The following is a 20,096-nucleotide window of genomic DNA, read 5'->3' as shown; positions in this document are numbered from 1 at the left end:
TTTTCCCGTAGGGAATTACGCTTTTTTGACATTAAGCTTAAGGCCATGGTTTCGATACCAGTCGTTGGTCTTAGTTAGGCCTTTCTGTAGGATATCTACATCACTTTGGGAGTTAATAATGGCTCCCAGCTTGCAGTTGTTGGCAAACTTGGTCATCCAGACTTCCTCCGTGTTGACCTGGACTTCTGAGAAGTAGATGCCAAACAGGAGAGGACCCAGGACTGATCCCTGTGGAACTCCACTCATGACTGGTTGGCAGTCTGACTTGGAGTCTGCTACTTTCACACTGTGGGTTCTATCTGTGAGGCAATTTGCAACCCACCTAGTGATATAGGGGTTGATGCCTAGTTTGGTGAGTCTATCAGTAATTCCTGAGTGGGAAATGGTATCAAAGGCCTTGGCCAGATTGAGGTAGGCTGTATGAACTGCCTTGCCCTCCTTTATGTGAGGTGTTAGATTTCATTATACTTTGAGGGGAAACTGTGTGGTGTATTCGGAATACCCATCTAATAGTGCCTTATAATTAGATATCATCTCTTCATTCTCAGCTGTTGGAAATTCCTTGTACATGGGGTAGATATATACTCATGTTACTTCTAAAGAATGTAGGTGTCAAATCTTCATTCTTTGTTTTTTCTCGTTTTGTAGGATTTGAGATTACAAGGTGATTTAGGGACACACTGGCTATGTTAGGGACTATGTGCACCTTGCAAGTTGAGTAGATAATGCCATGATGTGTGATTGCACAGGGCACGTGTACCTCCAGAGTGAGAGCTTCAGAGCAAAAGAGCATCAGATGGGGAAAAGGAAGAAAGCATGAACCCGATTATGGACTCTTCTCAAAGGATCATCTTTGTAGATCCACTGAAAGTGTATCTATTTTATAGATTCGTACAATATCAGTTGAACTATGAGTGGACCCTGCTTAATGAGTCTGATTGTCATCCCTCCTTCCTTCTGCTCTAGATGGCTCCTCCATCCAGTAGCTGCTGTTGGAGTTTCTTTAAATTTCGCAAGTATATATTTTACCCTTCTTTGTAACAGTGTGAAAACCAAATCTTCATTTTTGTTCATGATTTGCAGGAAATGTGCTTTCTCGTTATTTGCTGTGAACTGGCTTAGCTCTAGGGCAAAACTGGCTCTCAGTGTTCACTTTTGAATGTAAGAGTATCAGGGAAGATAGCTAAATTTATAGGGGAAAGAATATTTTTTTCCAGTGGTAGACCCACTGGGAACAGTGCTCTGCCAGTTCAACGTTTATCTTTTTCTCATATACTATTTGCACAAACATGCTTTATTTCAGAACTATATATATACTTGCAAATCTGTGTGTTGAAACTTTTATTAGCCATATGTTAAACAATGATAAATATCTCTTTCAAGTCACTTAGATCTTTGCTTATGTACGTGATTCTTCTTCTCTTTGATCTTTTATCTTCTGTGTGTCTGCAGCCCAGAAGCACTGTCTCAACTACTTGGGAACCTGGCATCCAAGAACAAGAAAGCACATTTTGTACTGACACAGAAGCTGCTTCTTCTGCAGTATAAACACAAGGTGAGTGTGGCTTGTGGAATATCGTCATGAGTCTGAGAAAGGCAGTCTGTGTCAGACTGCCCCTCTAGATGTGAAGCATTTCTAGCAAAAGTCATATCTGCAATAAGATTAATTGTTCCCATGATATTCTGTGATATTCTGCAGGTATGCTGTTATTATACTAACTGTGTTTTTATTAAACAACATGAATTTTTACACAGTATGATCATAAAACTTATAACAGCCAATATACATTAGCCCCTTACTTTGTCATTTTTTCTGTGTTTATATGCTAGTGCTGCTTTTAACTGGTGTAGTAACAATGCATAGGGTCTCTTGTCTTTTCTGTATTTTTTTTGTCCCTGTGCCTACAGACTCAAAACAGCCCCCGCCCCAACAGGACTCAAACCTTTTCTGTTCCTCTGTGATGAGGAGTCTCTAGAACCACGGGGGTGACATCATCCAGAGGACTAACCCCACCTTTTGAGTGTGGTGGGAGCAGGATAACTACATTGACTTTTGGGGCCCACACCTCTCCTTTCCTTCAAATGCATGCTCCCCCATGAAGTTGGATAATGAGGGCTACCAACAGACAGTGTTTTGATTGGCTGAAAGACCTGGCCCTGCTTTGAGTAATTGTGGCAGTATGTGTCCTGCTGTGCTGTGCCAGATCCTGGGGGGGCAAGCCATCAGTCCATGCCATGGTTGCCTTCGGCATAGTCAGGGCTTTATCTATCATTGCTGCCAGAGCTGGTGCATACACTGTTTTGGAGCTTTATTAATACTAACTGTTGCAGTGTCTGCAAATCCCAGTTTTTGATTCCACTGAGATTTTGTTTCTTAATTTGTTTGAAAAAATATAGTCATTACAAAACTATTTGTTTAGGGAAAATGAGAAAATGTTACCACCAAATATGATAGTCACTCGAAAATGTTAAATAGTAAACAGAATAAAATCTTCTGGGGTCATATATACGTATATATGAACCTCAAACAAAACCTCAACGTACACACAGTAAAAACTTAAAAGATAAAAAAGAAAATAAAAGTCTGTACATGTTATGAAGCTCGATAAGGCCTGAGGGTGGGGATTAGTGGTTGTGGAAGTTGATAATTAATCCCTGATGTGTTTGGAATTCTTGAAGTTCATAAAAATATTGTTGAACCCCCCCATTGAGACTAATTGTGTTATCTGCTTTATCTGTCATAGAACATTTAGCATTATTTTAGATGGATGTTTTAAAAATATTTTTTGACAAATTGCTTGTTTTAAAAGATTATTCGCATTTTTAGAAAAATATTGGAAAGAGTACTTTTGCCCCTGACAGTATGTTTATGACTATAGATGTCATCTGTCGTTTTTTTTATTTTTTTTTTATTTGCATATTGTATGACACCTGATAACTCTGAGTGCTATTCACATATGTTGGCATATTTAGCTTTTTGGATGACATCCTGTTGATCTGGACTAGTAATTTGGTTGAAGGTGCAGTTTTTAAATTATATTAATAATACTTGTACTTTTTTAAGGTTTATGATGTGCATCATATTAATTATTTGAATGCAACTATTTACAGGAATTGCATTGATGCATGTTATGAGTCAGCAGTCTAGTATAATCCCACTTTTAGTAATTCCGTCTTGGAATTCTGTAGCTGCCATCCTCAGAAACAGAAGATTGGCCTTGTTAAAGGCCAGTTGATGCGATATTTCAAAATTATATTTGACATTAAGTTTTAACTTGAACAAGATGTCTTTATGGGGATGTTTCAGTCTAGGGTGTTGCTGAATATTTATTGAATAATATCAAGGGTGATATTATCTCAGAGTGGTGAGTGTTTTAAACCTATTATCTTAGGTTGTCTGATTTACAATTCTGCCACCTTTAATGAAAATATAGGGAACAAACATAGCTGTTATAAGCAATTCATGACTGTGCCTTTTGGTTAGAATAGTAACGGAGTTAAAAAGATTATAAATAACAACTGGGACCTGTCAGAGATGGTTTCAAAGTTGACCTCAAAGATTAACTTTGTGTTCAAGCATGGTTCTAACATTAAGCATTTTTTAGAAAACAAAAAGGTTGTAAATTTGAGTGCTGATAAAATGATAAAGTGTGGCAGTTGTAAACAGTGACAGTACATTTGAGATGGTTCCCAATGTTTGATTAATGGCATGTATATGCACCCTGTTTTGCAAAGGAAGATACAACTGTAGCACTTCCTGGGTGGTATATGTTGCCCAATGTAAGCCCTGTGGGACTTTTTTACATTGGGGAAAACAAAGAAACCATTATGTCTCCATATTTACTACCATATATATAGTCATTGCTAGAAAGTATGCTAACAGTACTTTGTATAAACATGCTGTTAAATCCGGAGGAATTTATTTATTTTTTTATTTTTATTATTATTATTATTATTATATGGGGCAGTTGGAAAACACTGCTTAGGAAGAGAGTTGTATTGTCAGTTATATTTTAATGTTACATGCAGTTCTGGAGTTAACAAAGCTGTATCTATATGCAGCCTATTAAGGTTTATAAATATTTGGTTTAGGTTTATTAATTTTGACACATGTTGTCGTTTGTTAGTTTTCTTTGAAACATATGAAGAAATATTGATGTTATGAATTTGTTTTGTTTGAAGCTTTGATTGGTAGTTTCAAGCCATGTAGTTATCAGTGAATGAATTTAGTCATGTGGGGACAGGACTAGTTGTATTTCTGATGAAGTCTATGTGCTGTATAGACAAAAGTATGCAATTACATTTCCCGTACTTTTAGGAAGTTAATAGGATACAACCTATACTGTAGGATTCAGAAAGATTCTGACTGCTTGCATAAATTGCCTACCACAAGAAGGTCAATTTATGCAACAGTGGAAAAATGGTATTCAGATACAATTATGGTCACAATGAGAAGGACTCCAGGTTAGGCAGAGTCCCTCATTGACTCTCTTCAAGAGGAATCTTGATGAGTGGATGGGAGATCATAGGTTTACCCCGGGTATCACTTCTGTGTCACTGTTAGACAGAGGCACAGTATACTAACCTCGAAAAAGGGCATAGCAAATTTAATTTATAATGGGTGGCGAAAGCCAAACATACTCTGGCTAGGCTTATAAATGCCCTAGGGCAGATAGCTTAGTATGAACCTATGAACCTATTACTGGCATGATCATTAGGATATCTGAGTGAAACTTTTCTAACACTGGCATTGCCAAACAACAATAATGTTTTTCTTGGTGGTCCATCCATTCTGTTGGCAAAGGCACTACCCCAACACATATAGACACACAGATCAGTAGACTAGCCACCCCCACTTGATCAGACTCACCCATTTATCCACATGCATGCTTCAACACACAGACACACACATATGCATGCACCCCCTACCTACTTACCTGCATTGTGACAGCTTACATGGATGAATGCTGTCTTGTAACAGTGTTAATTTTTTCATCCAGAAGTAGAATCTTACACAGCCAATTGATTCGCTGAATCGCTCAGTAGTGTAAATTGGATGCCACTAGCATTTCTGGGGGAGATTACATGACTAATGAGTATTAGCCACTTTCCTGGTTTGACGCATTAGCATAGAGCTCTACTAAGAGGGCCGCTCTCTGTGTTGAAGCTCCCACTAATTGAAAACATCAGTAGTGGAACTGGCAAGGCATGCTGGAAATGGGAAAAGGATGTGTTAAGGCTTCCTACTTGCTGTAAGCCTTTTCTGAGTCCTGGAGATGGCCTTTCAAGTCTGCCAGGTTATTACAATTAGCCCTTTCATACCGGTCTCTCCATACCCTCTTCTACTTCCTTTCCTAAATCTTTTCTTAGCATCCTTGAACCCCTCCTTTGATCTACACTACCATTACTTCAGGCATGCAGTTCAGAGACCTTTCATCCTCTCTGTGAAATATTGTTTCCTTATGTTAGTCTTAATATTATCTTTCCTAAAGCTGTTATTTCATTGCGTTATATTTGCTTGATGGAAGAAGGTTGTAAACCTAACCACTCTGCCCTTAAATGCATTCAGCATTCTGATATTTTGTTCTTCCCAACTTAACCTTAGCCTTTGTCTGCCCCCTACCTTTATGATATTTCCAGTGGATTCATTTTAGGAGTCTGAAAACAGATACACTGTTGTTCAGAAGAGAGAAAGTGAAGGACTGAACATATCACTTATTCAAGATAAAATGTGGGAAAAGGGGATAGTACTGGCTAAGTAATCAGACAGACCATAAGATGCCTCACCAAATACACCTTTAAATGACGCACTTAAAAGTTTGTGCTTCCCTTTCCAATCACTTGATAGTGTTTACCTCCCAAATCAAGCAAGGCTGTACTTCACCATCCTGGTGTAAATTTGTATCTACCCATCCTGTCATCAAGATTAGCCTTAAAGATAGTCAGTGTTGTTTGACCTGTAGTGGTAAGTTATTACACAGGCTGGGAATACATTGAGTTAGGAATCTGTCTATCCAGTGAGTTTTGTTTATTAGTTGGTGTAGATTTAGGTCCTGACTGTGGGTATTTATAGAACCACTGCCTTTGCAAAGAAAGAGAAGGTCAAATAGGAATTGGGTCTGTCATGTCTTAAAAAATGACGGGTCACGTTGGAGCAGCCTGTTGGCTGCTGAGTATAATGAGTGTTGTGCTAATCTATTAGGATAGTTGAAAGATTGTAAGATATTTCATTTTCTTGGTAATATGCTTCAGTTTATACATACCAAAGGGAGCACTGATGTGTCTGTTAAGGGAAGAGTACATTGGCAAGATGACTTTTCTGGATCTTGAAGACATTACCTTTGGAAAAAAAAACTGAGCCAGATAGGATTTCCTGACTATGGTGAAAACATAGTAATATAATAATTGAGAGAGTTGTCCACATAAGTACCATGTTCTCTTGTGACTGTGTCTGACTGGGGAGGAGTTCCATTTATAACATATGAGTTGGGAGCAACTTTTCTATCAAATGCAACTGTGCTTCACTTTTTTTTTATTTAGTTTGAGACCATTTTGATACACCATGTATGTAGATATTCTAGCCCTTCCTGGTGCTGATTTGTATCAGTGGATGAGTTGATAGCGCTCAGTTTGCAGTCATCAGCAAATTTGGTCAACCACACTTCTGGGCTTTTGGCTTGGATGTCTGCAATTAAACTACAAATAGGAGAGCCCAGAACTGATCCCTGTACCACCCCATTAGTTACAATTTTAAATTCAAAGAGTGAACCAGCACCTTTCACGACTTGAGTTATTTTGGACAGCCAATTTAGAATCAAACAGACAGCTAAAGGGTTTAAATTAAGCTTGTCTAATTTTTCAATAATACCAGCATGGAGGTCAGTGTCAAAAGCCCTCACTAGGTCAGAATAAGTAATGTGTACAGAATGACCACTGTCTAAATCTCCTTTAACTTTTTCAAAGAAGCTTGCTAAGTTTGGGAGACAGGACCTGCTTTTCACAAAACCAAACTGATTGAGATCTAGATCAGTTATGTTGCCTATCTGATTTCTGCTAAGACACATTTCTGTGCATTTAAGGCTGGTGGGTGTTTAATTACCCAGGCCTGTAGAGGAGTCACAGTGGCTGTTTTCTGGACATCAGGAACCAACCCTGTAGATAGGCTGAGGTTGAATAGTTTAAGTAGATGCTCATGTTGTTGTTGTTGTTTGTCTTTCAGCTTTTCCAGATTAGGGGTCGCCACAGCGGAACTCCGGTCTGCTAATGATTGGCAGTTGTTTTTTTTATGGTGTCGAGTTGCCAGCCCGATGGCCAACCTTCAACGAAGGCACGCCCATTCAACGCATGTCTTTCGAATGCCCACTCGACCGCGGGGAGGACATGCAGACTCCACACAGAAGGCACTCCCAACCCAAACCGAGAATCGAACGGGAGAACCTCTTGCTGTGAGGCAACAACAGTACCGCTGCACCACCGCGGAAGTGACAGTTTAAGTAGATGCTCATATAGTGCACATTTGGCTGTGACGAGAATGTGGCTTGGTGTGTTATCCAGTCCCATGAAAGTATTTTTAGCCTTTGACAGGGATTCTAAGGCTTTTCCAATATGACTTCAGGGAAAACTAAATTCACAGGGATAGTGGGAAGAACAGTGTGTGTGTGTGGGGGGGGGGGTAAAGTTAGCACTAAATTTATCAGCTAATATATTAGCTATTTGTTTGGGGTCAGAGTCGGTGATATTATTATAGATAAGCTCACGGCATTGTTGGTCATTATTTAATTTTCTAACATCACTGAAGAAAGATTTGTTGTTTCCTTTGGAATCCATACCAACCTTAAGTCCATACTCTGCTTTAAATTTTGTGATAGTGTTTTTAGGTTCCTTGCTGACATCTTAATATTGTAGTCTTGAGGTAGGGAGATCTGGATGTCTTTGAGTTTTTATTATTTTCTTTCTTTTGTTGTGCAGTTTATTAATACTGGAGTTCTACCAGAGAGGTTTATTCCAGAATTTGCTGGTATACTTAGGGCGGATGGGTACTAACTTTTCTTTGAAACCATTCAGGTGCTGGTAAAAGTTAGAGTTGAATGTGGCAGTCCTCTCAGCTAGATCCATTTGAAAGGGATCATTGAGAATTTTGTGTTTGTCTTCTATAAATTGAAGTAGGTTTGCCTTGGGGAGGTCCCTAAAGTTGGTCTCATTTGGTGATGGGGGTGGTACCACTGGACCTAACAGAGAAGTGACTGATTTGTTGTCAGAGTTGATCAGGGATAAGGAGCTGTGGGGTGGGGTGCAGGCTGGGGCAAGGTTGGTAAGGACTGTGTCAAGAACATTAGCACTTCTGGAGAATGATTTACAATTTGTTCCAAGGAATTAGTAATAGTGAAGTCTAGGAAATGCTGAGCATAACTGTGTTTGGATAATGGAAGTCCCCTAGTGATAAGGTATTTGGTTTGGTATTTCATGCCTCAGTGGTGGTGAGGTAATTTCTGGGATCTTTGGGCAACAGTGATGGTGATCTGTAGCTAGCTATGAAGAAATAATAGGGTTTGTTAAGGATGAGCCTAAAGGTGAACGTAAAAACTTGAAAAATACTATTTGGTATACTAAAGCAGTCCACATCTACAATCTTAGGTTAGCATCTGAAGCTAAGGACAGTTACAAATCCTTCTTTATCTACATTAGAAAGCTAAGAAATAGCATGCAACTGTGCTCTAAACTTATTCGTAATGGTACCCTCTACTCTGTTCCAGTGGACATTGCCAGTATACTATCAAACAAATTCATTGTGAATTTTACCCCAAAAATGACCACCCAAAACTCACTTACTTATCCCTGAATCTCTCAGAACCCTCAAAGTTGCTTTCCGAAATTGCATTACTTCTATGGGACCTTATATTATCCTTGGCTATTTAATTAACCAGTACTACAAAACACAAGTCCTGGCAGTGCTGCTTCTTGGATTTATTTAACCTAAGTTTAGCCACTGGCTACCGGTCTGTTTCATGAAGTCTAAATATTATTAAATTTATATTATAGTTCACAGCTACTTTGTTGCTGGCTATTTATTATTTTTGTTCTATTTTCTTGCCGTGCAACTTCCTCCGTGCAGGGAGACTTTTTGTTGATACACTGCGTTCTGTTTCCTGCTGGAGATCTATGGTGTGCTGTGAGGACGTGTTAGCTTTTGTGGATGTGGCTGGCGTGTATTATTTTTGAATTTGGACATTCCATTACTTCATTTTGTCCATCGTCATATTTGAAGGAATCCTAGTGTGAATTTACGGATCATTAAGGTCCTGGCTGTTTACTGTGAGTGACTCTTTTTAGCACGTTATTGAGGAATTATGTCTGTCGCTTGGTTTGCAGATTTGGGCGCTTGACAGTTTTGCCAGTTCGAGGGACGATTCTTGATTTTTTAATTAGGAATTGGCTAATTTTGGTTGGATTGTCGTCGATGAGTGGCTTTCACTATTACAACATCTATTTTGGAACAACTTTGTTTTTAAGCCAGGGATGCTTTTGATTGTTTGTGAACAATTATTTGTTAAACATTGGGCAGTGTCGCTTTCAATATAAGTTGGTAATGTGTCATGACAACTAGTTATATTTCCAGATCTCATATTAGGAATTGGACAAGTTTAGTCGGATAGTGGTCGATGAGTGTTTCGGTTTTCACCACTGCAACAATGCAACATTCATCTTGGGACATTTGTGCTTTCAGTCACTGATTCCGTTGGTTGTCTGCGAACAGTTTTTTTGTTATCTGGACATTAACCAGTACTTTTCTAATGATATGCAATTCTTATGTGGACTTTATTTAAGTTTTAACGATTTTGTGTATATATATATAAAACATTGGGCAGTATCGTTTTCATCACAAAATGGCAGTGTGTTTGGATAACTAGTTACAGTCTTATACTTGAATTTGTTTTCTGCATACACGCTGGCGTTTTTTCATCTTTGGACATTCTGGAACATTTTGGACTTATTATTTAACAACAGACCTTCGGTCCTAGCCTCTTGTATGTTTCATGCCAGTTTTGCTATTTACATAATTTTATAGGAATTGTTATGTATCACTTTTCTATTTAAGACTATGTCATACATATGTGTAGTCAGTTTTGATGTCAGGTCACCATACTAATAGCTTTAGGATTTAGGTAAACTATTAATAATTGGTTTTGCTTATACCTTTTTTGAAACCTGTAACTATATTTTGAATCAAGAACATTTTGTGGATGGTATATGTGCTTTCTGTATATTTTTTATACACAGGCTTCATAGAGGCTTTCAATCAGTTGAATGTATATACTATTCTTGGGCTGATCATTTAGCTTAGGGCTGGCTACACACACACACACACACACACACACACACACACACACACACACACACACACACACATATATATATATATTCTCTTGGACCCCTTGGACATTATACACTTACCTCATTTATGTATATATATTTGTTATCAGGCAGTTGACAGCTTGTATATCTTTGGAGTGCCTTTCATTACATCTGTATTTTATTGGTTTGCTATATTATACCATCATTGTCCTGTATTGGACGTGGCTAACTTCTTATATCTATTGGATTGTTGTCATCATTGTCCAATTGTTGATTCATCTTATTTTTATACAGGGCGTGGTTCTTATCTAAACTGTGCTTGATTGTTCCCTTCTATATCATGGATTTAAATAAAATATTTTTGAATCTATCCTCTGACAGGGATGACCTTGCAGCTTTTGGAATTGGTGATGTTTCCAATTCTACAGGTGATATAACTCCGGATAACTCCGAACAGTATTGTGAAAAAATATTCCGTGATTTAAACAAGAACATGAAAGCACTCAGGTCTTATGTTTGGCACTTCAAATTATTTAAAGCTTATTTGGTTAAAGGTATGAGTCCGAGGGGTCTAAGAGTTAAAATCCAACCCTTAGTAGCAGACCCTGATGATATATTAACAACTGAATGGTTATCCATTCAACAGGAGTGTTCTATGAAGTTTGTTGAATCTTTATCCAATTTCTATACTAGGGTCATTGATAAGGAAACAGTCAGGGTCACTAAACTCATTGAAGATTGTAATCAATGTCAGGATGAGACATTTTTTCCTCCATTTTTGTCTAAACTTAGCTCAGGCCTTTTGAATTTTGATGCTCAGCTCAAAGAAAGGAAACTTAGAAAATTTTCTCGTGATCAAACTGACTATGAGAGGGGACAACCCTTCAAATATACCAGACATGTAAGGTTTCAAGATGCACATAGCAAGACCATTCCAAATTCTAAACTCAAACGCCCACTCTCTATCCTTAAAGGACGTGGTAATCAGACTGACACTACTGATTATGACACATCATCTGGCACTGACACTGAAACACAGCACACCATGGAGTCCCCAACTCCTAAACGTAAAAATTATATATCCCCTTTAGACCACACCGGGGGAGGGGGGGGGCAGAAAGCACAAAAAGAGTTACAAGTTTACAAAATCTCATGGAAGTATTAACGAACAAGTAAACTGTGCTGCTAGTAATAATGTATGCAACATTTCTAATACTGTTTTAACTCAAGAACAAATTTCTTTGCTCAATAAAGATTTATCCTTTATACCTGGCTTTTTTGTACCTGAAGATACGTTTGCCCAAGATCTATTTACATTTTGCAGATTGATTAACCTTAAACTATTTTTTCAGGACAAGGGGGCAGAACAACACGCTATGGATGATTTTAAATATCATGCCTCCTCTTTTACACCACTGATGCATCCGTCTGTTAATTTGTTCTTACGCAGTGTTCTTAGGGATTTACATTTTGTTCCTAGCGCATGTCCACCTATGTCCAACAATATGTCTGAGTCAGACTTATCCTGTCTAACTGAACTTGTGCAGAATAAAAAGTTGGTAATTATTAATGCTGATAAAGGTGGGGCAGTGGTTGTGATGAATTGGGTTGATTGTGATATTGAGGCACACAAACAATTAGATGATGCCAGATATTATACCAAAATGCCACTTGACCACACCTTTATGTTTAAACAGCAAATTGATACTTTCTTACACTCTGCACAGGAATCATAACATCTAAGACTCTCAAACATCTAACCATGGCTGACCCTGTTAGACAATACATTTACTTCCTGCCCAAAATACATAAAGATTTTTTACATCCACCGGGTGTTGGATCGTTAACTGAGCCCCTATCTGAACTTTTGACTAGACATCTAAAACCTTTGCTCTCTTGGGTCAGATCTAGGATCCAAGACACCACCCAATTTTTAAGCATTATTAATGATATGCAAATTGAGGGGGACTGGTGGCTATGTACGTTAGATGTCAGCTCATTATACACCAATATCCCTCATTGGGCAGGTTTGGATGCGATAGAATATTGGTTATATAAATCGAATATGTACAAACCTGGCTTTAGCACCTTTTTGATCAGTCTTACCGAACATGTGCTCACCAAAAATGTGTTCTTTTATGATAAGGAATGTTACCTACAGATTAAAGGCACTGCTATGGGGGCATCTTTTGCCCCCATTTATGCTGACTTATTCATGGCATATATTGAAGAGATCATGATTTATGATGATACCCATAATCTATATCTGCCAGAAATTGATATCTGGCGAAGATACTTGGATGATTGCTGGATGGTGTGGAGATCTGATATTGAATATCTTAGAATTTATGGAATATCTTAATGATAATAAATGGGGAATTCACTTTACTATCACCTATGATCGCGATTGCATCATTTTCTGGATGTTTTGATATCCAGAAAGGATGATAATACCCTTAACACTGAGGTATATAGGAAGTTCCCACAATATAACACTTTACTCCATGCCTCCAGCTATCATCCAAAACACATTGCCAGAAACATTCCTAAATCGCAATTCATCAGAATCAGACGCAATTGTTCGGATGATCACAGCTTTAGGTACCACTGCCAGGATCTTCATGACAGATTTATTAATAGGGGCTACAGTTCGGGTTATGTAACCGTGGCACAGAATTATGCATTGGGTCTTACAAGACAGAATTTGTTGACATACAAAAATAAACCATGGTCTTCAAACACATTACGTTTTACTACCACTTTTGGCAGGAACACTAACAGGTTTATGGATATTGTTGGGGACAATTTGAATATATTGAAGGCCGATGCTGCACTAAATACTTTGATTCCCACAGCTTGTTCCTTCTCTTTCAGAAAAGGAAAAAACTTAGGGGCTTATTTTAATCACTATAAGCATCATTCTGACTCCATGTTACCCCAGTTATGTCAAACTACTATCTTGGGGGATAAACTTATTGGTTGTATCCCTTGCGGACATTGTAGCAATTGTAAATATATTATGAAAACAAAGGAATTCACCAGCAAAAATAGTAGTATTGTTTATGACATAAGGTTTTTTGCCAACTGTAATACCGACTGGGTTATTTATATGGCATGTTGCAGCTGTCAATCATTTTATATTGGTCAGACATCTCGACCATTTAAGCTACGTGTCTCCGAGCATTTGAGTGACATTAAATGTAAAAGAATAACCAATGTGCTTTATAAACATATGCTAAAACATCAGACAGCTAAATTTCATTTTATTATTATTGATAAGCTTATTGGTGATCGCACTCACAAATCTGGATGGCATAATAGACTCAACACCAAGGAGAAGAAATGGATAACTAAACTTGGTGCCCTCTTTAGTCCAGGGCTTAATGAATATTTATGATGAATTAATGTCAGCCAATCATGTTTTCTCTTTCATTTATTTTTTATTATTTAAGACTTCCCATGTCTTTTTTGTTTTTTCATAGCACTGAAGAAGGCCAGGTTAATTCCAGGCCGAAACCGGTCTGTTTCATGAAGTCTAAATATTATTAAATTTATATTATAGTTCACAGCTACCTTGTTGCTTACTGACCTGATCAACCATAATATTAAAAATCTCATCAGGCTAGACCCACACCAGTTTGGCTAATGAATTTGGTTAACTTCGTCAAAAGGGTAATACAGACATTTGACAGCTGTCATGCTGTCAACACTGCATACCTTGACATAACAAGGCATTTGATGGCATCTCCCATGATAACATAGTAAGCTTAATGTATTAGAAATAGATCTCCATATGATAATATGGGACATCAAATTGTTTAAAAGACAAAACTTGCGTCATGTGGATAGTAGGTGCCTCATCTGATAGTTTGGAAAGTGAGCAGTGGTGTCATGCAGGGCTATGTGATGGGACCTTTCTTGTTCAGCATTTACTTTTCTGATATCCAGACCATGAACCTAAACATCTGGCTAACCAAGTTTGCAGATGACTGTAAACTGAGAGTCCTTGCCAAGACCTCCTCTGGTGGTCAAGCCCTGCAGCAAGAACTTAATCCCATAAATACTTTGTGTACTAAAAATGGGCTCAAATTAGGTGTGATATTGTCACATTTGGTTAACAACTCCTTCCTCTAGAATATAACATAGACAATACCCTACTCCAAAATGAGAATGCTGTTAAAGAACTTGGAACTTGGGTTGATAATTTTCCATGTTTTAATAATTTCTTAGCAGTAGTCAGTAAGTCTCTTTACGAAGTGTAGTTCATTTTCAAAGGAATATCTTCTGAGCTATAGAGGTCATTGTCCTCTTGCATTCAGCATCGATTAGGCCAGTTATTGAATAGAATGCCCCCTTTGGGAATGCACCTAAGTGGACATATCAAATGACCAGAAAGACCCCATAGTTTTCGAACTAAAAATCACTAGCTTAAAAACCCTAAGTTACAAGAAAAAACTGGAAGCACTGTTCTAGTATTCACTATCTTATAGACTTCTGAGGGAGAAATCTTTGTCTTGCCTTCCATGCCACTAGGGACATAGTGGTCCTAGATCTCATGCATTTTTACAAATCAAATATTCCCACAAGTACCAAAACCAGGGATCTAAATTTTCATTAACAGATAAATAAAACACAGTGGAAAGATGGGTTCATTACACAATACCTTCCCCTCCTCTGGAATGCAGAATAGTACATTATTTTCCTTCAGATGGGGACTGGATAACTGGATGAATATTTACAAATTCACCACTGGCTTAACTGGACTAATCCTCCTTGAAAAAGGAGGTATGATCTAAGGCGGATACCGTCAAAGCATAAGTGATCACAAGACTTAGTTGCCTTGTAATTTCCTTTGATCTTATCTATAGCTCTACAGAATGAAGCATCTTTGGATGTGGCATGTGTGTTGGCCATTACCCAAAGGAGTAGTACACATTTACCTTACATATTTAATGTCATTTGCCCCTTGCATATTATTTTGTGGTTAATGATGTGGTTTTTGAGACTGTAGCCTCTGACCATCAGATATAAATGTGGTTATAGTAGAAGGGATTATGCATCCATATATCACAACCATATTCTTTGCATTTATTTCTTTTTCAGTCAAATTTCCTCATCTGTTATTTCCACTATGTCAGTATTTTTTCCTTTGATACCCATGCCTGGTGGCAGTGCATGTCATACTGTCATATGCCATAGTATCACACTTCAGGCTTGGAAAACACACCTAGCTAATGCACCGCTCAGTTTGACCTCAATGCATAAACTGAGCACCCCTAAACGACAAGAAACAAAAACATACTATGCAGGAAATAAATTTATTTTTGCTCGATATAAAGAAAAAAAAGAGATCATACACAGGTAGGCAAAAAGCACACAGTATGGAGGGCTTCTTCAGATATCAGTTTGTTTAATTAGTACATATTGTCCTTATCTATTTCAGATGCTTTCTGTAGTGGCTAGCTATTGAGAAGAGACCTAAGCAATGAAATATAAATGTCCTGGGAGCTCATAGAAGGGGGAAGATCTGTAGGCCAGGGCAGTCCTTGAGCATTAATATGTTAAAGGAGGCCTGACGTTTGGAATTATAGTAAGTGCTATAATGCCTTATGATATTATGTTGTAAACTTGCAAAAAGCTCTTCTTCACCTTTTTAACATCTTCTGCCAGCTACATTTTCAATGCATCTTTGCTGCATTCACCTCCTTTGTTGCTTTTCTGTTTTCCTCCTTGTAATATGCCACTTCCCCACCACCCCTGTTCCACCACCTGTATATTCTACCTTTTGCCATAATCATTAGACTCATACTGCTATGTTGCCATGTGGGCCTTCTCTTTCTTCCTTTTTTTGCCTCCCGTTCAATCCCTTGTCCATAACTTGAGCCTTAACATTCCATATGTGCCTATGGAAACCACTGATGTTCAGAATGGGACAGAAGTCTCCCATCTCCTTTGATACTAAAAAGGTGTAGGAGTGGAAACCTTAGCCGCATTCCTGAGAGGGACAGATGTTCTTCATGTTTCTCTGTTGCAATCATCAAACTTGGGTTATCTGCCTGCAGGTAGCCCTCAGTTGACCCGAATACCAGAGACTTAGTATTTCTGCGTCAGTTGCTGTCACTCCAGGACTGATGTCAGGTACCGGTTTCTGAGGAAGTTCTTCCCATTACCATTGCTCGACACAAACCGACGACTTCTTTCGTGTCTTCAGTTTTGTCTAAAACTACCGAGTTTCTAAGGCCAAGAGTACGAGCTACGCCTAAAAAAACAACGACCCAATCTCAAGCACCTGCTTTCTTGTCACAATTACAAATGCTTAAAATGGCAGAAAACCTGATTATGCTGATTAGGGGAAGCCAGCCTTCCCCTAAGAGAAGAAGAGACCTTTCCCCAGCAGCTTTAACAGACCAAGAGTTTGACGACTCTGAAGTTTCTGAATATAAAGACATGCCTTTATCTGCTTATGAGGATTCAGATGCGGAGGAATCCATTCCCTCCAGAGGATTTTTCTTTTGGTGAAACCCTTCATACTTTGAGAGCATTTCCACTGGGAATGCCAGGGTTATCCTCAGTCCAAAATGAGACTCAGATAATTTTTAGATTTGCCACAACATAGACCTTTAGCTATCCCTCCTGTTCTGGATGTTGTGGATGATGTCTTTATGGAATCCAGTCTGACTTCTGATACCTTACCCCCTGCTCCAAGGAAACCAGACAGGTACTACAGAGTCTCTGACTCTCACAAATTTCTTTTAAAAAATCCTACTGCTGACCCAGAGGTAATTTCCCAAGGGTCTAAAGGAATAAAAGCAACTACAGCTAAGAATCCCACCCCTTCAGACAGGGATTCCCAAGCTTTAGACAGATGGGGTAAAAAAGTGTACACCTCTGTAACTCTAGCCATTAGGGAACTGAATTGTCAGTTTCACATGCTGAAATACCAGCAACATATTATGGAACTTATTAAGCAAAAATGATCTACCTTTACAGACTGTGCAAAAAATAAAGAATTACAGGAGCTTATGTATTCTGCAAGCCAAGTCAGCAAGCATACCTTGCAATGTGGGTCTGACGCCCTAAAAGCATCTTGCAGGGTGCCAGTCACTGGTTCTGTACTGAGAAGGCATGCTTGGCTTAAGGAACAGACCTTGCCAGACCATGTCAAATCAAAATTAAGAGACACTCCTTTGAATTAGGACAATTTGTTTGGCACCAAAGCAGAAGAGGTTCTAAAAAAGATGGAAGAAAAAGCTAAGTCTGTGCAGACATTCAAAGATTTTTTGCAGGGGGAGCCTCCTAGATTCAGTAGGTATTGCCCCTCGAAAAATTGGTTCCAGCCCCCTCAAGGCCATCTCAAACTTGATCCTGGGGAAACAAGACCCCCCCAGATTGCAGTCTCAAGGTATGCAGAGATCTAAGCAATGGAATACCTCCACTTTTAAAACAGGGAGTGCTAAGCCCCCCCCCCTTACAGAAAGAATTCATAATGACTTTGCAACTCCACTCCTCACCTCTGCCCAATTGCTCGTGCTCCTAGGAGGAATACTTGCCCACCATGCAAAAAACTGGCTGTACATCACCAAAAAACGATGGGTCCTCAACATTGTATCCCAGGGGTACAAATTTTGCTTCCACACACTGCCAACCCTGAAAGGGTTCCCAGACCTTCCTCCAAACCAGTGGGCAGAGGCACAAAACCGAGTTTGATCGCTGCTCTCCATAAGGGCAATTCAGCCTGTTCCTGTAGAACAAATAGGTCAGGGGTTTTATTCCAGACTTTTCCTGGTACCCAGAAAAGAGGGCACGTGGCACCCAATCCTAGATCTTTCCATTCTAAACACGTTCCTGGTTGTACCAAAATTCAAAATGCTTATCCTTCAGCAACTTCTTCCAATGCTGTACAGAGAGGCCTGGTTAGCCACCCTAGACCTAGAAGAAGCCTATCTTCACATCCCTATCAGGGAATCATGGAGGAAATATGTACATTTCAGGGCAGGATCTATGCATTATCAGTTCTCTGCACTTCCCTTTGGCTTATCCACTGCTCTCAGAGTCTTCACAAAATGCCTGACTCAAGCCATTGCCTATTGCAGACAGAGAAAGATTCAAATATACGCTTACTTGGACGATGGCCTAATTCAGGAAGACAGTCATGAAAAACTGTTGCAGCACCTGACATTTGTAAAGAACCTTCTAACCTCCCTGAGGTACACTATTAGCGAAAATAAATCAAATCTAGTCCCCAGTCAAAAGATTGTATTCCTGGGAGCGAGCTTGGACACAGCATCCCAGATAACATTCCTTACTCCAGAAAAACAAGCCTAACAGGCTACTTCACTCAAATGGCCACCAGAATCTAGCTATCCGCAAGGAAAATCCTGCAGGCTCTAGGGTTCATGGCCATTTGCATTCTACTAATTCCATATGCAGATTGCATATGAGGAAACTTCAGTGATACTTAAAAAGTCTTTGGTGGCAACATTCTCAGTACCTGGAAACCATCATACCTTGTATAAGGACAGAGTTTCTTTGGTGGGCAGCAGCATGCAAGCACAACAAGGGACTTCCCTTTACACAATCCCACGCCGCCCAGACCCTAACCACAGACGCATCAGACTATGCCTGGGGGGCATTTCTGGGCGACAAGTGCATTCAGGGCCACTGGAGCCCAAGTCAAATTCATCTGCACATCAACCAAAAAGATCTGCTAGCTGTTCAGTGTGCTCTGACAGCTTTTAGATCCTTACTCTCACCAGGGCCCCTCCTAATAAAAACAGACAACACCACAGTTATGTGGTACATCAACAAGCAGGGGGAAACCCACTCTTACCACAGTGCAGGCTAGCTATGACACTGTGGAACACGGCCTTGGACATACATATTCATCTACAAGCTCAATTCCTGCCAGACAAACAAACGCCTCTGGCAGACGACTTGAGCAGAAATCTCCTAGACCCACACGAGTGGCAATTAGACCCCAGCACTTTCAGCATGCTAACCCAGAAATGGGGGATGCCAGAGGGGGGCCTTTTTGCCTCCCCCTACAATCACCAGATCAGCAAATTCTGCACCAGGACACCTCACAGCAGGGCCTGGAAAGTGGATGCCCTATCCTTCCAGTGAGTAAACCTCTCAATCTATGCATTTCCCCCTCTGCCTCTGCTTACAAGAGTATTACTTAAGATAAGACAGGACAGACCAAGGGCAATCCTGATTGCCCCAGACTGGCCACGCCAGCACTGATACCCACTAGTGCACAGCCTGTCACTGGTGCCAGGGCCACACCAGCACTGATACCCACTAGTGCACAGCCTGTCACTGGTGCCACCATGGCACCTACCGCAGATCCTAACCCTCCTCACTCAGCAGGAGGGACAGATCTTGCATCCGCAACTGCAAACCCTGAACCTTGCAGCCTGGCTTATTCCTTGAATTCTCCCCCAGTGACCAGCCTAAGCAAGCAGGTACTGGACGTCATTCTTGAAGCCAGAAGACCCAATACAAGGAAATCCTATGCTGATAAGTGGAAAAGGTATTGTTTCTGGATTCAGTCTAAAGGAGCAGACACAGCACTGCCCTCCTTACCTCTAATCCTGGATTACCTAGCAGACCAACCCCACAGAGGCCTTCCTTCTCTTCCATTAAGATCCATGCCTCTGCCATCTTGGCTCATTACAACACTGAGCCACCTATCTTCTCTCACACTCTCATCAAACAGTTCCTGAGAGGGGCTAACAAGTGAA

The 20,096-nt window shown here is 39.6% G+C and overlaps 1 protein-coding gene across 1 annotated transcript in view; it reads left to right on the top strand.

The window, feature by feature from the left end:
* The window catches only part of TELO2 (telomere maintenance 2), a 1,490,787-nt gene that overhangs the window by 241,499 nt on the left and 1,229,192 nt on the right, over window positions 1–20,096 (top strand). The window contains exon 6 of the mRNA XM_044089295.1: window positions 1,453–1,555. Within this exon, the coding sequence (XP_043945230.1) occupies window positions 1,453–1,555 (103 nt within the window). The remainder of the gene's footprint in view (window positions 1–1,452; window positions 1,556–20,096) is intronic.

The sequence above is a fragment of the Protopterus annectens genome, chromosome 12.part0, assembly GCF_019279795.1.
Source record: "Protopterus annectens isolate FY-2018-M chromosome 12.part0, PAN1.0, whole genome shotgun sequence".
Classification (NCBI taxonomy): Eukaryota; Metazoa; Chordata; order Ceratodontiformes; family Protopteridae; genus Protopterus; species Protopterus annectens.
Note: the sequence above shows the minus strand (reverse complement) of the source record. Positions and strands in the feature narration are given on the sequence as shown.